Below are 17,008 nucleotides of genomic sequence, written 5' to 3' on the forward strand. Positions count from 1 at the left end.
TTGGTCACTTTGGTGGACGGCCTATGCCAGGAACTAAATAAGGAGTGTGTCCACTGGTGCTGCTGAATCTTCTGCAGCTTTCAAAACAACTAACCATGGAATCCTTCTGGATCACTGTGCTGAGATGAGACCTGGGGGTACTGTTTTATTGGTTTCATTCCACTCTGCAGGGGCAAACCCTGCAATGGTACTGGGAGACTGGCCCACCCCTTGGCTGCAGGCCTGCAGAAAGGCTTGGTTCTGTCCCCCATGCTATTTTAACATATACAGTACACGAAACTGCTGGCAGAGGGTGACTGTAGTTTTAGGGTTTGGTGTCATCCGTATGTGGATGACACCCATCTCTATTACTGCATTCCACCACAAGCCAAGGAAGTTGTTATGGTCCTAAACCAATGTCTGTCACCAGTAACTGAATGGGTAAGAACAAACAAATTGAATCTTAATCCAGAAAAGACAGAGATGCTCCTAGTCAGTTGAAAGGCAGATCAAAGAAAGGAATTGCACTTGTGCGGGATAGCATTAAACTTCCTCTGAAGATGCAGGTCTGCACACTTGGTAAGCCTGAGCTTGAAAGCTCAGGTTTCAATGGTAGCTAGACGTGAATAAGCACAATTAAATCTTGGGTGGCAGCTGTGCCTATTCCTTGAGATGTCAGATCCGACTATGGTGACACATTCCTTAAGTTACAGGGAGACTCTAGAACTCCAGTCCCAGAGAGGCTAGACTGTCACCCACTCCCGGTTTCTTTCTGAAGGGTCTTACAGCACTAGGCCTAAAGCGAATATAGAAAAGCCCTCTTATAGAGGCAATCATGGTGTAATTACTGATGTCAGAGGAAAAGAGACAAGAAATGTCTTTCCTTTTTCTCCAGAAAGCAAGCAAAGCCTTTGCCAGACCTTTGCTTCTTCCACACTTATGTGACTTTTTGACAAACTCTTTTGACAATTTCAGACAAAACCTGGCTGATCTTTTTTTTTAAAGAACCTACCTTATATCTCCCTTTCCATTAATTGATCTGAAAACAACTTCCTTCTAGAGTAACACCTCAAACACTTTTAGGCATATAAAAATGCATGTGCTAGATATATGGAAGTTCTAGCAAACTGAGGAGCAGCCAAGAAATGTTTTAAAATGATGAACAGATACTACGCAGCACCATTAAGATGTATAGTTGAATAGTCTTTTTTTTAATCAAACTAGAGAGCTGCATACAAAAAAAACTGCACATCTCCCCATCCCTTTCTTTGTCCTCATCCCTGACACCACCCTTCACTAGATGGTCAACACTTGGATGGGTTTGGCTCAATACAGTTACAATCACAGCACAGACAAAGCTGGAAAAGAACAAATATGGAAGAGGAAAAACAAATCATTCAGCACAGGGCTCAACTTTCCATTCTACAGGCAGCCTGAACTGAGATTAAAAGCTATGATGTACTCTATTTCCCACTCACCCCACCCCCATCCCATATGCTTCATGGTTACCCTGACATCTTAATACTACTGCAAAATAGACTCCACTCCCTTTGTATTCTGAAAGAGGAGCTACAGGCTGTAAAATTTCAGGCTTCTGTCCATGCCTGTTGAAGCAAGGAACTTGGCATGATGCCCAAAGGCTACTCCTGTTGTCAGACCGCTATGCTCTGCAGAAAGAAGAGGAGACAGTTAGAAAAGACACCAATTCAAGAAAACCCAACCTTAAAACAAATATTGATACTAACCACCAGCACAACTTTCTGGACATAATACAGAGCTTCTCAAGAATGCCATAAAGCGCACTCGTCCCTCACCTGTGAAGTGGAGAACCTCTGTCCACTGTTTACAGATGTATACTTGGACATCAGTGCCACCCAGGGCCAAGTATGTTCCACTCTGATCAAATATGAGAGACTTCACCTAAAGAGAAGACATATTACAGATGCAGATGTCTCTGGTTCAGAAGCAGGCTCCAGCCAAATGTCTTGGAAAGTTGCAGTCACGAGTGCCGCAATACTACTTTGAACTGTTATTCATTGCTAAAAGCTATGACCTGTTGCAATTCCATATACGTAAATAAAAATCAAATGGTAGAATAACTTTAAAATATGGCATCAAATATAAAATAGAAATGATAAAACAAAAAGTTGTCAAAATTATAAAAGTGTAACAGTAAAATTCTTTACTGTTAAAACTAATGCTTTTGATATGTAGCTCTTATCTTAACTGCAGCCAAAGCAAATTTTCCTACCATCTCAATAATAGTGTCCCAATAAAAAAAAGTGAGGTACCCCAAGCTAGGGTAAATATCTATGAATAGCTTAGCCAGCCACTGAAAAGGTATGCAATGGTCTCCCAAGGATTCAAAGCAGGGTAAAGGACTCAAGACGGGTACACGTGGGGATTCCAGCAGCTACATGCAAAATAGAGATTAGGAATCCAGGCCAGTGGAACACACAAACCTCAAAGTTATTGTCCAGCTGCAGTGTCTTGAAGTTCTTCAGTTTACGCAAATCCCAGAGTTTGACAGAGGAGTCATCAGCAGCAGTGGCCAAGTAGTAGCCATTCTCAGAGAAGGCAATGCTTGTAATAGGTCCTGAATGTCCAGGGAAGTTTGCTACATTGGTCCGTTCCTAAGAAAAGCAAATCAGTCACCACTGTTAGATACAGTAAGCCCACAAATAGTTTGGAACTATTTTTTTGGTGTACAAGAATTTGCAAACAGCACACCTGAAGATAAGACTTGTTGCAATGGATAGTGCAATTAATTAATACATTGCCTGTGATTTATCTTTGTGACTGGAGGAGCTGGGGGGGCTTGCTGTCCTTCCAGTTTTCCCAGTGGATAATGCCCAGCAATGTTTTGCTTCCCCCTAACATCACTATAAAATGGCTTTAACCATCATCACATAACACAGTTGTATTTACTGACCCAAAAGCTGCAGTCAACAGTAAGTGTCAATCACAGTATCAGATATTCTTGCAATGAAATTTAACACTAAATTTAAAGAGATATATTGCTCTGAAAGAAAGATGACATAGAGCATCCAGAGGATGGCAGTAGACTCTTGAACTATTCTGTATTTAGTTTGGTTCTAGACCAGACCGAAGCAGCACTTTTTGTGCATTCTCTGCCAATATAATAGTGCAAACCAGTCACTATGCAACTTTCCCACAAGGATATTAACAGTGCTTTGCATGTATATGTCACACTTAAATTTGTACACCTTTCACATCCATTGTCTGTAATCATTACAACCAAATTTGGAAAACAGATTAAGGACCTACATCTTGTTTATCTTCTTACCTTTAAGTCCCAGATCTTAATCTGAGAGTCCATAGTTCCAGTTCCAAAAATGAGCCCATCAGGATGGAACTGTGCACAGGTGAGAGCTACAAAGAGAGACAATACTGGATCACCACAAAACTGAGAGGGATACTGTTAAGCCTCCAACCAGCCTGCTTCTCCCCATGAACCACACTAAACCTTGCATTCTCTCAAATCTCTCTCATGAAGTACTAAATTTAGGTATGAAATACAAAATCCTTACCACAGCCAGAAGTTTCATCTGTGACCTTGGTGAGAACACGACCAGTCTGGATGTCAGAGAAAGCCCAATACTGAAAGAGAGGAAAGGCTGAGTTTTGGCTTTATGAAAACTTCTCTGCCAAAACCTGTTCCAGCAATTTTTGACTTATTTCTTGGGGGGGGGGGGGGGGGTTGTGTGTGTTGATCTCTTGGGAGTTTTTAAAAAACTGATATCTATGTTTTCTTCACTATGGCTTAGATTATATTATTGCCATCTTCTATCTCAGGTGAGAGAGATACTTGGAAAGTTCTTTTTAAAAAAGAAGAATAGCTAGCTACAATAAAAATAAAATATGAAAATGGAACACACCCCTCTCATTTTGCAGATGCTCTTTTTCAATACCCTGAGCACAAAGAATTGACAAGTGACACAATCTGAGCCTCTAGTTCAGATCTCACCTGGTCATCAGAAGAGCTCAGCAGGTAATCTCCTGTTGCGTGGAGACTCAGCCCTGTCACAGCACTCTCATGGGCACGCACAACCTGCACACATGAAGCACTGGGAACTGACCAGATCCGGATAGTGGCATCTGGAGAAGCTGAGAACACTAGTTCCTAAAGGGGAAAGGGAAGACTGAGAATTAGACTGAAGCTAGATTTTTTTTTCTTTTGAATTCAGAAGGAAAATAGCATCCATATCCTGAATTGTCATTTTAGACTACAAAACATGAATTGATTCCATCTGGAAAGATCACACAATTAATTGAGAGAGGTAAATGGACAAGCAGTCAAGGGCTGCATCTGCACTGCAGGAATAATCCAGTTTGTCACTACTTTAACTGCAATGGTTATAGAATTGTGGGAACTGTAGTTTGTTGCAGCACCACAGCTCTGTAAGAAAAGGCGAAATGTCTCATAAAACTAAAATCCCCAGGATTCTATAGCATTGAGCCATGACAGTTCAAGTGGTGTCAAACTGTATTATTTCTGCAGTGCAGATGCAGCCAAGGACACCATGCTTACAGATTAAAATAAAGTTATAAATAATGTAAAATGAACGATAGTCCTTACCTGTGATGGATGGAACACTACGCTGGTGACCTTCTTAGTGTGACCTTTTAGAGTTGCCAGGATCTGCTCCGAGCTCTTGTCAAAAACAACAACATTTTTATCTGCTCCACCTGGAAAACAAAAGCACGACCTGAGAAGCCAAAAGGGCTCAGCACTCAAGAACCAAGAAAATGCCCTACGCCCTTTCAGCCCTCAGGATCTGTTGGCAAAGTACAGCCAAGGACTGTTTGTGACTTCAGCAGATGCCAGGGTAAGCCCTTTCTGAAATATTGGACCACAAGAGGATAGGGAGTGAACAGTTGCAAACCCTATCTCTTTTCAGAAAAGAAAGCTGTTTTGGACCCAATATGGTAGCTTTGTCTCATGATTGACACAGCTTTAACTGCAGGCTGCCCCTTCCCAACCACCACAGTGCCTGCAGTTACCTTATCCCACAGTACTGTGGTATTGTGCAGCTATCTCCTCCTCCAAAGCCCGTGTACCTGTGCTGACCATTATATGGCTATGAAGCCATTATTAATATGGCTTCATAGCCATATAATAATGTTACCCATAGGCTGCATACATCTCATCTGGTGAATTTTGGGGAGGTGTATGCAGCATTCTGAAAATCTTTCACTTTTTAAAAAACTTAAAACCCCTGCACTCTTTAAAGAGGGCAATTTCACCATGTCCTTCCCACCCCCACCCCCCAGTTGCCTTGGCATGAGGGGCTTTGTTCAGAAAGAGAAGCAATTTTCAGTTTACTTCCTGGTTAGAAAAAAACCTCTTCTGAACCTAAAACAGCGATGGTGGCGGTGGCAGGGTAGAGAGCCATATATATACTCACTTTGAAGGTGTAGGGGGCATTTGTGCTTTGATGCTTACACTTTATAAAATTTAGCAGTAAAATGCAATGGGGAAAACGGTCATTCTGAATTCTTTTGACAAGGGGCAATTCTAGTTCCTAGACCTCAGGTTATCAACCCACCCTTGGGTAAAATTTAACCTTTAGTCCAAGGCAAGATGGGCATACTAAATCAATGTGAACTTGATAACTGAACACTTTTGGAAATCCCATTGATTGACCAGACCTATTTCAGTTGGTTCTAACAAAGGAACCTAGCTCTAAAATATCAGAGGGGGAAAGGCCACTGCCCAAGACTTCCCAATCTAAACATGGAGTAAACAGAACACGTGCTTTTGACAGAGAGGCAAAGTCCACCATGGCTGACACTAGCCTAATACTGCGATATTCTGGAAAGCCTCTGACCCAAAAGCTTTCACATACCTGTGAGGATCTTGTTGGTGTCGGAAGGACACAGATCGAGAGCCAGAATGCCAGGTATACTGGCACTGTGCAATCCCTGTTCAAAAGCAATAATGCTGGCATTAACACTAACCAATTCAAGGAGGAAAAAAGCCAGGCAACATGGGGGAAGGGAAACTCTTCCAAAAAGGGATGTCTTTAGACAGCTAGCTCTATCTCAGGTTTTTCTGTGTTGGTGTCCCTGAGAGAACAAGCAGTTCCTCCTTTTGACAAGAACCTATGGCAGATGTATCACTGCATACCCAGCTCCAAGCCTGCAGCCTCATGCACCCCACCCCCAGGAATCCTAATCTCAACAGCAAGGCCAAGTTATTTCCCTCCTATAATGAAGTAGAATAAGCAAGCATGAATTTACTTCAGAAATGAGGACAATGAGAGAAAATCCTCAACCTGTAACATCATACTAGTTTGGCCTTGGATGCAGAAACAGCCAAGTACTAATGATTGATGGCGGCATGTTGTCACAGTAACATTTATTGCAAAAGGTGACAAAAGCTAAGCGCCTTTTCAATCCTGGTCAGATTAATGTGAAGCATGACTGAGGGGTAATTGTCAGGCAATAACAAGAGTTATTTAGATGGAACATATGATTCTAGAAGGTATAGACCTAAGCCAGGAAGAAAAGTGACTTATTTGAAATGTGATGCTGGAGGAGAGTTCTACATATACCATGGACTGCTACAAAAACAAAATGGGCATGTTAGTGAAAATCAAGCATGAACTCTCCCCAGAAGCCAAAACATAGAAGCTAAACTGAGGGTCTTATACTCTGGACACATCACAAGACAACATGATTCATTGAAGAAGACAATAATCCTTGGTAAAGTGGAAGCCTATAGAAAAAGAGGATGACCGCACTAGAAGCAGACTATTTCACAGTCAACAAAGCTCTGTTTTTTCCATGTCTTAAGCATGTAAATTGATGACTTGGAAGTCTCTTACTCATACGTTTGCTGTAAATCAAAACATCTGACAACTGCATGTGAGAATCTGGGCAAGAACCAGCCAATCACATCTCATGGATTACTGTGAGGGTAGGGGGCTATTGTGGAGAGGGATTATGACTTAAGATGCTCGTGAGGGCAGTCACAGGCAGAGGGAAGACCAGTTTGGAAGAAGGAAATTGCTAAAATCTGAACAGGATTTGAGGAATATGGAAAGAATTCAGGAAGTTCATGTTTATCTTATTTGTTATAGAATATATCTTTAGTGGTTTTATTTTCTACAACTGTACCTATTTTTATTTAAAAGCTGATTAGGACAAGTGCTTACACTTTGTCACACTGAACCCACTAATCAATACAGCCACTTGTCTGGAACAGTAGTCACTTTGAGGTCTGAGTACCAGATCCAGGAAGGAATCTTGGGACAAAAGGGCATGACGAGTGACAGGAGCTCAAGTGTTGAAAGTGTGAGGCACTCTGGATAGAGGTTCCATCACAACAGCAAATAACAAAATAGACTTCCTGATCCTGATCAGCATATACTCACCACATGTGAAGCCACCTGCCGGTACCTGCTTAATTCTTCTGGCTTTACCAGCTCCTCCGGTACAGTCTTCCCTCTCTACCAGAATGACCAGATAAAATTCTTTTTTTATTCAGGTGAGCTTTATTTATGTATTCTCTTACAACTATACATTTCCAGTTATACTTTCCAGTTACATGATAACATCTATCAGCCTTACAAATTGTTCCAAAGTAATCATATTTATAACTCCACATATAGTATCTTTCAATACATCATGATTATTCAACAATGATTTTTGCTCTAACCTGTATACAACCTTTAAGTAATACCCCCTCCCTACCCTATTTCATCTTGATAAAATTCAGCCAGATGGATCTCATCAATCCAACACAATGGGCTGCACCTCTGCAGTTTTCATTTTAATGAAATATTTATAAATAAATGCGCACACCAGAATTACCTGACACTCTCCTTCTGAACAGTAAGCTTTTTAGAGAAGGACTTACCTTTTTACGCTCCGTGGTCAGAACTGTGGCTTTGTCTTGAAGCTGCAAAACAGAACAGCATTATTAGAAGCCAGGTTCAAAAATTGGCATTTTAGAACACAGATTGACAGGTTATAATGTCAGGTACTGCAGCTGTTGTGCAAGAAGAAAGGCAAAATGGTGTGGAAATGACATAAGTCTTTTTATAAACATAGCCAGATCTAAAAGTTAATATATGGAACAAGGAGTGGACAGAAAAGCCTGAGTCAGGGTGTTTTGTACCTTCTGGATAATTTCTGGAGTCATTCCTGCCAGCTCTCCAAGATCCATTGGTTCACCAGCACCCTGAAAATGGAAAGAAACCTGTTAGTTCAGAGAAAGAGAGAAAATGAAGGAGAAAATCAACAGATACACAGGTGTAACTTACCACTGCATTCGGCTGTGCAGAAGGCACAGCCTGGGGAACGATGAGACCGGCCTGGGGTTTCAGAGTTGCCAAAGCTGTGAAGAGACACACATGATTTGGAAGGTTAGACAGCTGGCACAACTGACTCTTCTTCTGGAAATTACCCAAGAGCACATAATCCACTGAATTTTTACCTTCTCTTGCAGCAGTGACTTCTTTGGTGAGACGGGCAATGACACGGCAGGCAGCATCATGTTGGTAGAGGGCGTGAGACAGTTCTTGGCGTGTAGTCTGCAGCTGCTGGCGCAGTGTGAAACTATGCAGCATAACAGCATCCTGCACAAGGCATATTAGTATACTGTTGTATCTACAGCACATTGACCAGGTCCATATGTAAAAATAAACAAGGCTTCATAAACCAGCAGTATGCTGGTTTATGAAGCACATTTATTTTTTGTCTTCATGTTTGCACAAAAGGAACAGAAAACTTCATGTAATATCTGAATGTGGGATTGTTGTTTCTACATAAGCCAAGATTCCTAAGGTGACCACAAATACTGATTTTTTTTTTCATGACAGATCCTGGCTTGTTGACTATCCTGCTCATGTGACAGGAAAAACCAAAGCAGAAATAAATGGGCTGCATGCACCATCATGTTGCTCATGTTATAGCAAGCCAGGATAAGCCAAGGACCCTGGATTACTATGTATAAATGTGGCCAAATTACATGTAAATTATATTTTGCCAAAAGTGGAAAAGTGACCAGCATAGCAAGTCTATCAATTTTACTGAAGAAGCAAAGCTACTCCTAGTTCAGAAGCTTCCTTCCTTCTCAAGTTTTCCAACCCTACTCAAGTTTCCTAATAAGTTTTTAATTTCTGCCACTCTAAGCAAAGAAAAAAGCTTGACACAACTGAAGCCAGGGAGGAGTGACTTAAGGCACATAGAACACTTCAGTTATTTCATTTTTGTGAACAAAAGAGAAGGTTCTGCTACATAATACTGAAGGGAGGGGGAATATATACTTACCCATTCATCCTGAAGTGCTTTAAGAATGGCTGGAATACTAGTTGCAGAAGGTGGCTTTGGCCGAATTGGGTGGGCAACTAAAAATGACAAGCACATAGAAATGTTAGAAAGAACTTCCCACATCAAGCTTATTGTCTCATAAGCTTGCCAGTGCTACCAAACTGTTAGGAGTAAGTGTGCCTTACACATCCATTGTAAGCACATCCATTTGGCACCACCTACAGTTACAGTTTAATAATTACACACTGGCCCTTATCCACTCCTTTCATACCAATCATGCAGGATGAAAAACTGGGGGAGAAGGACAAAATGCAGTTGGAAGGGGGGGGACTATGAACCAAATGAAAAAGCAGCATGCACAATGAGGATAAAAGGTGTGTGTGTGAGGGGGGGAGGGACTTTCCTGGTTCTGTTATATGCTAGCCCAGCTTTTAAGATACTACCATTTATATTTATTTTTATCCAGATATGAACAGATGTAACATTCTGGTTTAAATAGTTTTATCTAGGGCCTGTTACAGACTGCCAAAATAAAGCTGCTTCGGGTCTCTTTGGAGGTACAGTATGCTGTTTAAATAATGCATGGGTCCTAAGAGTCCGGAGGTCGCGCCAAAGCCACACTCCATTCCTAAGCACCGGAGTGCAGCTTTTGGTGCAGCTTCCGGATTCTTAGGATGCATGCATCATTTAAACAGCATACCTCCAAAGAGACCCAAAGCAGCTTTATTTTGGCAGTCTGTAACAGGCCTAATTATCCTTTCTATTCAAGTATAGCATCCTTACCCTAGCCAACAACCAAGTTTTAAAAAATCAACCCCAAATCTAAGAGGAATAAGATAAAGATTAATAACTCCACTCTCAACATATCAAGCACATGGCAAATTCGGTTCTAGCTGTTCTGTTCCTCTTCACCTTTGATATCTATGAGCTGTTCTTCAGACAATGGCTGGTTGTTTACTGGATCAGTTCCATTCTCTGCAATATACTTTTCAATCAGTCTTCGCTCGTAGACATGGTTTGAGACTGGGGATACACAGGGATGCTCAGGCACCTCATTTGAAACTGTAAGAAAAAGAAAGTACTGTACAGCTAAAAACAGGCAGGACATGTAAAGGGCCACATCTCTCATAGCAGTCAGGAAGGAGAGTGAAAATATATTAGTTCCAAAGAAAATTTATTATCCCAACTCTCAGAAATTTAGAATGAACACACTAATGTCTGATAACCTTTCTGTGCAGCACATCATACCTCATTACCAATGGTGTGTGCCTTCAAGTCATTTTTGCCTTATGGTGACCTTAAGGCAAAATCATGGGATTTTCTTGGCAAAATTTGTTCACTGGAGGTTTGCCATTGCTCTCCCCTGAGGCTGAGAGCATGTGACCTGTGCATTTCACAGCTGAGCAGGGAATTGAACCCTTGTTTCCATAGCCCAACACTCAAACTACACTACACTTGTATAAAAATAAAAGCAGTAAGTCTTGACCACAGAACTAATATTGTTGCATAACTATTGGTTTTGGCATTCTGGAATGAACAGTACAAACCCTGAAAAAGGATGTCTTCCATGAGGGTAGTTGCATATTATTTATTCATCCCTGCAAAAGCAGACATGACTCCCAGCACAACGGACTCAAATGGTCAACCTTTCAATTTGGAACAGGACCACACCAGATTCTGGCACTGAGAAAACCACATTCCCATTCTGTGCATTGTAGCATCAGCAAACCTATGAAATTCATGGTCTACTGGCGACTTGAAGGAACACACACAAGGAGTTGCATATATAGAAATAATCAAAAACAAGAGATAGATCATTCTCCAACTTTTACTACAATTGAACAACTGTTTTCAATATTTAGTATCTGCCATCTGTACAGTACAAGGTTGCAATTAGTTAACATTCAGCTCAGATTTTCATAATCACCAAGGAGAATGAGTAAGAGTCACTGTGTCTGATCAAAGATGATTTAGAAAGGCTGCAGTCTTAAGATGTGCATGCCATGTTTGTAAATCACACCCACAAACTATTCTTAAAGCCTCAAGATGCAGAATTGAAGCACACCCACACAATGGAACATTTATCCAATTATAGATGCATTTAAGATGGCCTAGCCTGTAATTGCAATATTTTTTTTTCAACTCAGAAAGCTCATTTTCTAGATCCACCCAGCTGGAAGAGAAGATATAGATGCTAACATAACATCTGTGCCACTCCACCATACTTGTTAATTCTACAGAATTCCACAGCTTTGTAACTGCTTTTATTCCTTATTTAGTAATAAGTAAAGATAATCACTAGATTGTCAAAATGGTCTGTAAAGAATCTAATTAACGTAAAGAAATGCATAAAGATATAAAGTGGAGAAATCTTAAGGCTTGCATTCTGTCTACGAACTTTTATGGTACTACAAACAAGTTGATAAATTGTACTAAGGCTTTCATGATCAGGAGGTAAAGTTATAAATTTAAACAGAATCTAGAATCAAAAGCGAGCATAGAATCACTGGGGGGAAAACTGTACCATAAAAGGGATTCTTGATGCATTCATGGAGGCATTATTTTTTTATACTGCATTATTATAAAGAGATGTGATAAAGGTACTCTAATTATAGCAATGAAATAGTAGTAAAAGCTGTTGAGTGAGTTAAGAAGGTGAATCAAAAGCAGGTGCATGTGGAAAAATGAGAACATCACCTATGTAATTTTGGGCTACTTGATTTATTGCATGCTTAAAATTAAGTAAGATGAACATGTAACTAATGTAAATCAAATGTGTTCTAGTAGTTGTTTAGATAAATATGAACCCAGTTTGAAATGAAGGAAGTTACTCTGTTGCACACCCTGAATGTGGGGGTGACACAGGCTAGCTTTGCACACCACAATCACTATGCATCACTGCCACATATCCCTGAACGGCACTGGAAACCAATGTGTTCAGCAAGAGCAGTATATGGGGACAATTGTGAATGAAACTAGCCTATACAATCCCCCCCCTTCAAGTGCTCATTCAACAGTCTTAACACAGCAATGCACTGATCTGGCAGTTTGGGGCAAGTCACTCACTCGCCTTATGAAAGAAATCATGCTTGCAATAGCTGTTCAGGCATTGTTACTATATACTATTAAAACCGTGGCACAGCCATAATGCTACTTAAATTTAGAATGTAATAATTTCTTAATATTTGCACTAAAGACCTAAACAAGTTAAAAAGACTACCCAGCAGCAAAATGATTTAAGTAAAAGACTGTCTATCTTCCCCCCCCCCAAAAAAAGGGGGGGGGTTTGACAAAGAAAGCCATCAAGCCCTATCACATCTCTAAGTTTACAGATCAGCATAAAACATTGCATTTTGTTGAAGTGAAAGGCAAGAACGACAATAATTGCAAGCTAATAAGCAAGCTATTTAAGCATCTATTTGATAGCTTAATAGTCTTCCAGACAATTAAGATCAATAACAAAGATACAACGGATAGTTTCAAGAGTCAGGCGCCCAGTCTCCCCCTCTGGTCCTCTGGGAGGAACTTGTTGCAGCCTCAAAAATCGAGGTTGTGCGGCCCTCCCGGAGGGGCTTTCTCTGTTGTCGCCCCTAGGCTCTGGGAACGACCTGCGGACGAGATCCGTCAATTAACATCTTTGGACAGCTTCAAAAGGCTGTCAAGACGGATCTCTTCAGGCAGGCCTTCCCAGACTAAATATCCCGGCCTCAGGATCTCCCCCCTCTCAGTTAATGTCTCCAAAGCCCCCTTTTTTTTCTTTAGAACTGACGAAGTTGCAGTTGTTATCGGTTGGTACTATTTTGTTTAATTTATTGTTGTTTAACTAGTTATTGTGGTTTTATTAGATAGCAGTTTAATAACTTTTTGAGCGGGGAGGGAAATATATTGTTTTATGCTGTATGTTATTTTAATGTTGTAAACCGCCCGATTGCTCGCCACCAGTGCGCCAGTATATAAATATTATTCTTCTTCTTTATTATTATTATTATTATTATTATATCCAAGATTTGCATGCATGCATCAGGTTCATGTGTGCATACAAGTGAATCCATGCATAAATTCAAAGCTCTAGGCTGGTCTCTTCCACCAGAGAGTATTTTTTAACACTTGAGCCCTAAGCACCTTCTCTTGTTTATAAGATTATACTGGCCGTATAGGTTGGCTAGTTTGCCCACTCAGTGTCAGAATTCTGGAGCTAAAGCACCCCAAGGGACACCCATCCAGTCTCTTTGTGAAGATTCGCAGCATGGAAAAGGCCACCACCACAATGGGTAATTGCAAAGTCTTGTGTATGTTATAAACTAAATAGTACAGGATTATTCAGCTGCCATAAAGTGTGGTCACCTTCATCAGATGTGTGCAGGTTGTCGTCCACTACAACTTATTCCAATTAAAATGTGTTACTCCAACACTCCTTGTTGTTTTTGCTGCAACATAGACTAACATAGGCTGCAGCTACACTGTAGAGATAATCCAGTTTGTCACCACTTTAACTGCCATGGCTCAATGCTATGGAATACTGAGATTTGTAGTTTGTTGTGGCACTAGAGCTTTCTGCCAGAGAAGGCTAAATGTCTCACAAAATTATAATTCCCAGAATTCCACAGCAGTAAGCCAAGGCAGTTAAAGTGAAGTCAAAGTGTCTTATTTCTGCAATGCAGATGTAGTCCCAGCTAAGCCCACCATCCCAGAAGTCTAAGTACTTGTTTTCAAACTACTGAGTCTTGCCAAGAGTTCATCCAATGCCCTTCCTCTTGGAACTTATGAGCACTAGTGGAGCACCTATCCTGGACGCAGCAGAAAACAAATGTCCATCTTCTGCTGTGTGACAGCTCCACAGCTTCAACAGGGCCAGTAAGAGTGCTTAGATTTACAGCCTAAACAATTACAGCTCACTCAAGACAGAAGCCTGTGTCTGTCTGTCTGTCTGTCTATCTAGATCAGTGGTTCCCAACCTTCCTGATGCCGCGACCCTTTAATACAGTTCCTCATGTTGTGGTGACCCAAAACCATGAAATTATTTTCATTGCTACTTCATAACTGTAATTAAATAGGTGTTTTCCAATGGTCTTAGGAGACCCCCATGAAAGGGTCATTCGACCCCCAAAGGGGTCCCGACCCACAGGTTGGGAACCACTGATCTAGATACACACACACACACATTTATACACACACACTCAATCACACACACACACAGTGGCACTTTAGGCACAGGTTTGTACAACCATCTGCCTTTTATCCAACGTTGTTGTGTGTCTTCAAGTCATTTCTGATGTATGGCAACCCTATCATGGGGTTTTCTTGGCAAGATTTATTCAGAGGAGGTTTGCTTCTGTGGGTTTCATGCCCAAGCTGGGAACTCTGACCTCGAGAGTTGTAGTCCAACACTCAAACCACTACATCACAATTTGTTGCTGCTATTGTTGTTAACCACCTCAATTCATGGCTACTTTGTGGATGAGACATCTCCAAGACCCACCACCTGCAAGGACCTCTACTTAGGTCCTGCAACTTCATATTGGTGACCTGCTTAATATAGTCTAGCCATCTGATGTGAGGTCTTCCTCTCTTTCTGCTTTCTACCAATGACCTCCTCAATAGAGTCCATCCATCTAGCATGCAGCCTTCCTCTTTCTACCTCCCTCTGCTTTTCCTAGCATTATTGTCTTTTCCAGTGAATCATTCCTTCTCATGATGTGTCCAAAGTACACCAGCCTCAATTGGACCATCTTGGCTTCTAGGGGTATTTCACACTTGACCTGCATTAGGACCCATTTGTTTGTCTTTGTGGCTGTCCACTGTGTCCTCAGCACCACATCCCAAATAAGTTGACTTTCTTCTTATCCGCTTTCTTCACTGCCCAGCTCTCACTTCCACACCAGTGGAAATGGGGAAGAGGGTGGCTTGTAATAAATTACAAGATTATAATTATTATTATTATTATTAAGCACAACACTTGCTGGGAAAGCTCCTCAAGAGAGCTGGAGTTCAGGCTCAGCACAGCAGCTTAGAGCCTAGCCAAGGAAACCCCACTTCAGCCTTTCTCTCTGGTCCCAAACACACTGCAGAAGTAAGCCAGTTTGAGACCGCTTTAACTGCCCTGGCTCAGTGCAAGGGGGATCCTGGGAGCTGTAGTTTGTGGTGGCACCAGAGGAGGCTAAACGTCTGACAAAACTACAGCTCCCAGAAACCCCTAACATCGAGCCAGGGCAGTTAAAGGCGTCTCTAATAACTGGATTATCCCTGCAGTGTGTTCTGGACCTCTATCCTAAGAGAAGCCGCCCTCTGTGCCTTATACAAGGCCTACCTTGCAGGGCTGTTGTATGGATTGGAACAGAGTAATGCCTAGGAAGGGCTACGAACCTGAAGCAGCCCGGAAGCCCTACCGCAGTGCCCTCAGGGGACAAAAGGAGCCCACCCCGGCCCCCTCCCGGAGCCCCTGCAGTCCCTCTCTGAGGGGAGAACGGAGGGAGAAGGGAGTCGGAGGAAAGCGGGTCACTCACTGGAGCATATGAGGGACATGGCGGGCGCCTCCTCGCTGTAACTCCCCCTTTGGCGGCTACTTCCGGGCCACGAGACCCGAGCGCAGGGTTCTATTTCCGGTCCCCAGACTCAGAGGAGGGCAGCGCGCGGGAGAAGGCAGCACCGCTGGCCGGAAATGGGACCCAAGCCCCGCCCCCTTTTTTGTCTCGCGCGCTTCCAGAGTATAGAGACGTTGCCGCCGCTAGGCCTAACGGTCCACAGGAAAACGGCCACTTCCGTATTTGGATGCCTGCTCAACTACAAGCCCCAGCATGCACCTGGGCACATATATAGAGAGCGCGAGCGAGCCAGCCAAGTAATCTCTGTAGCGATTTGTGAGCCAAGGGATCTTGTAGTACCTTTGAGACTAACTTAAAAGAAAGAAGTTGGCAGCATGAGCTCTCAATAGGAGTTTGTCACACTGAGGCTGATTTCGGCATTAAAGAGAGAGAGAGTAAAGCCCATTTGAAGCATCCTGCAAATAAATACGAAAATGGAGAGTAACTGCGCCAATGATTATTGCACGCAGTTGTACAAATAAAGTGATATCGGAAATGCATTGTCACTAACATCCTGAAAATAAAAAGATGCGTGTTAATGCTTCTCTGTGACCGCTTTCATGGTGGGTTTTGTGCGACATCGTGTGAAATCATTGTAATTACACGTTTCCCCCCAGGATATTCATGGCATAAACTCCCAATCTCCTTTGTGTGATAAACTCCATAGACTTGAGTCTATGGGCTCTGACAGACAAGGATATATATCTCACAAAACTACAGATCCCAGGATTCCGTAGCATGGAGCCATGGCAGTTAAAGAGGCATAAAACTGCATTAATTCTGCAGCGTGGCCTTATGATGGATTCCCCAGGGATAATGCTTTGGAGATACAAGGATATAAGCCCATTCAACACAAACTACAGTATAATAATAAACTGTACTGAGCAGTCTGTCCTTGTCAGGTAGGAGCAACCCATAGTTGTATCTCTTGTTCCTCATTCCACAGCTCCCAGGATTCCGTAGCACTGAGCCATGGAAGCTAAAGCAGTGTCAAAGTGGATTGATACTGCAGTGTGGATGCAGCCTTAGGTCCTAAGCACACTGCAGAAACAATCCAGTTTGAGACCCCTTCAACTGCCCTGGATCAAAGCTAGGGAATTTGGGGAACTGGGTTTTTTGAGACATTTAAGCCTTCTCTATCAGAGAGC

The 17,008-nt window shown here is 42.0% G+C and overlaps 1 protein-coding gene across 1 annotated transcript; it reads right to left on the minus strand.

The window, feature by feature from the left end:
• Positions 1-1,169: 1,169 nt before the first annotated feature.
• Positions 1,170-15,926, minus strand: PRPF19 (pre-mRNA processing factor 19). The gene is made up of 16 exons (XM_042446245.1): positions 15,783-15,926; positions 10,192-10,341; positions 9,280-9,356; positions 8,444-8,585; positions 8,271-8,344; positions 8,126-8,188; positions 7,865-7,906; positions 7,380-7,454; positions 5,850-5,925; positions 4,580-4,689; positions 3,968-4,123; positions 3,531-3,600; positions 3,287-3,372; positions 2,442-2,612; positions 1,794-1,899; positions 1,170-1,646 (listed from the first exon to the last, which is right to left on the minus strand). The coding sequence occupies exons 1-16, from the start codon at positions 15,799-15,801 to the stop codon at positions 1,549-1,551; spliced, it is 1,515 nt and encodes a 504-aa protein (XP_042302179.1). The 5' UTR covers positions 15,802-15,926; the 3' UTR covers positions 1,170-1,548.
• Between the last annotated feature and the right edge of the window lie 1,082 nt (positions 15,927-17,008).

The sequence above is a fragment of the Sceloporus undulatus genome, chromosome 1, assembly GCF_019175285.1.
Source record: "Sceloporus undulatus isolate JIND9_A2432 ecotype Alabama chromosome 1, SceUnd_v1.1, whole genome shotgun sequence".
In the NCBI taxonomy this organism is placed as follows: domain Eukaryota; kingdom Metazoa; phylum Chordata; class Lepidosauria; order Squamata; family Phrynosomatidae; genus Sceloporus; species Sceloporus undulatus.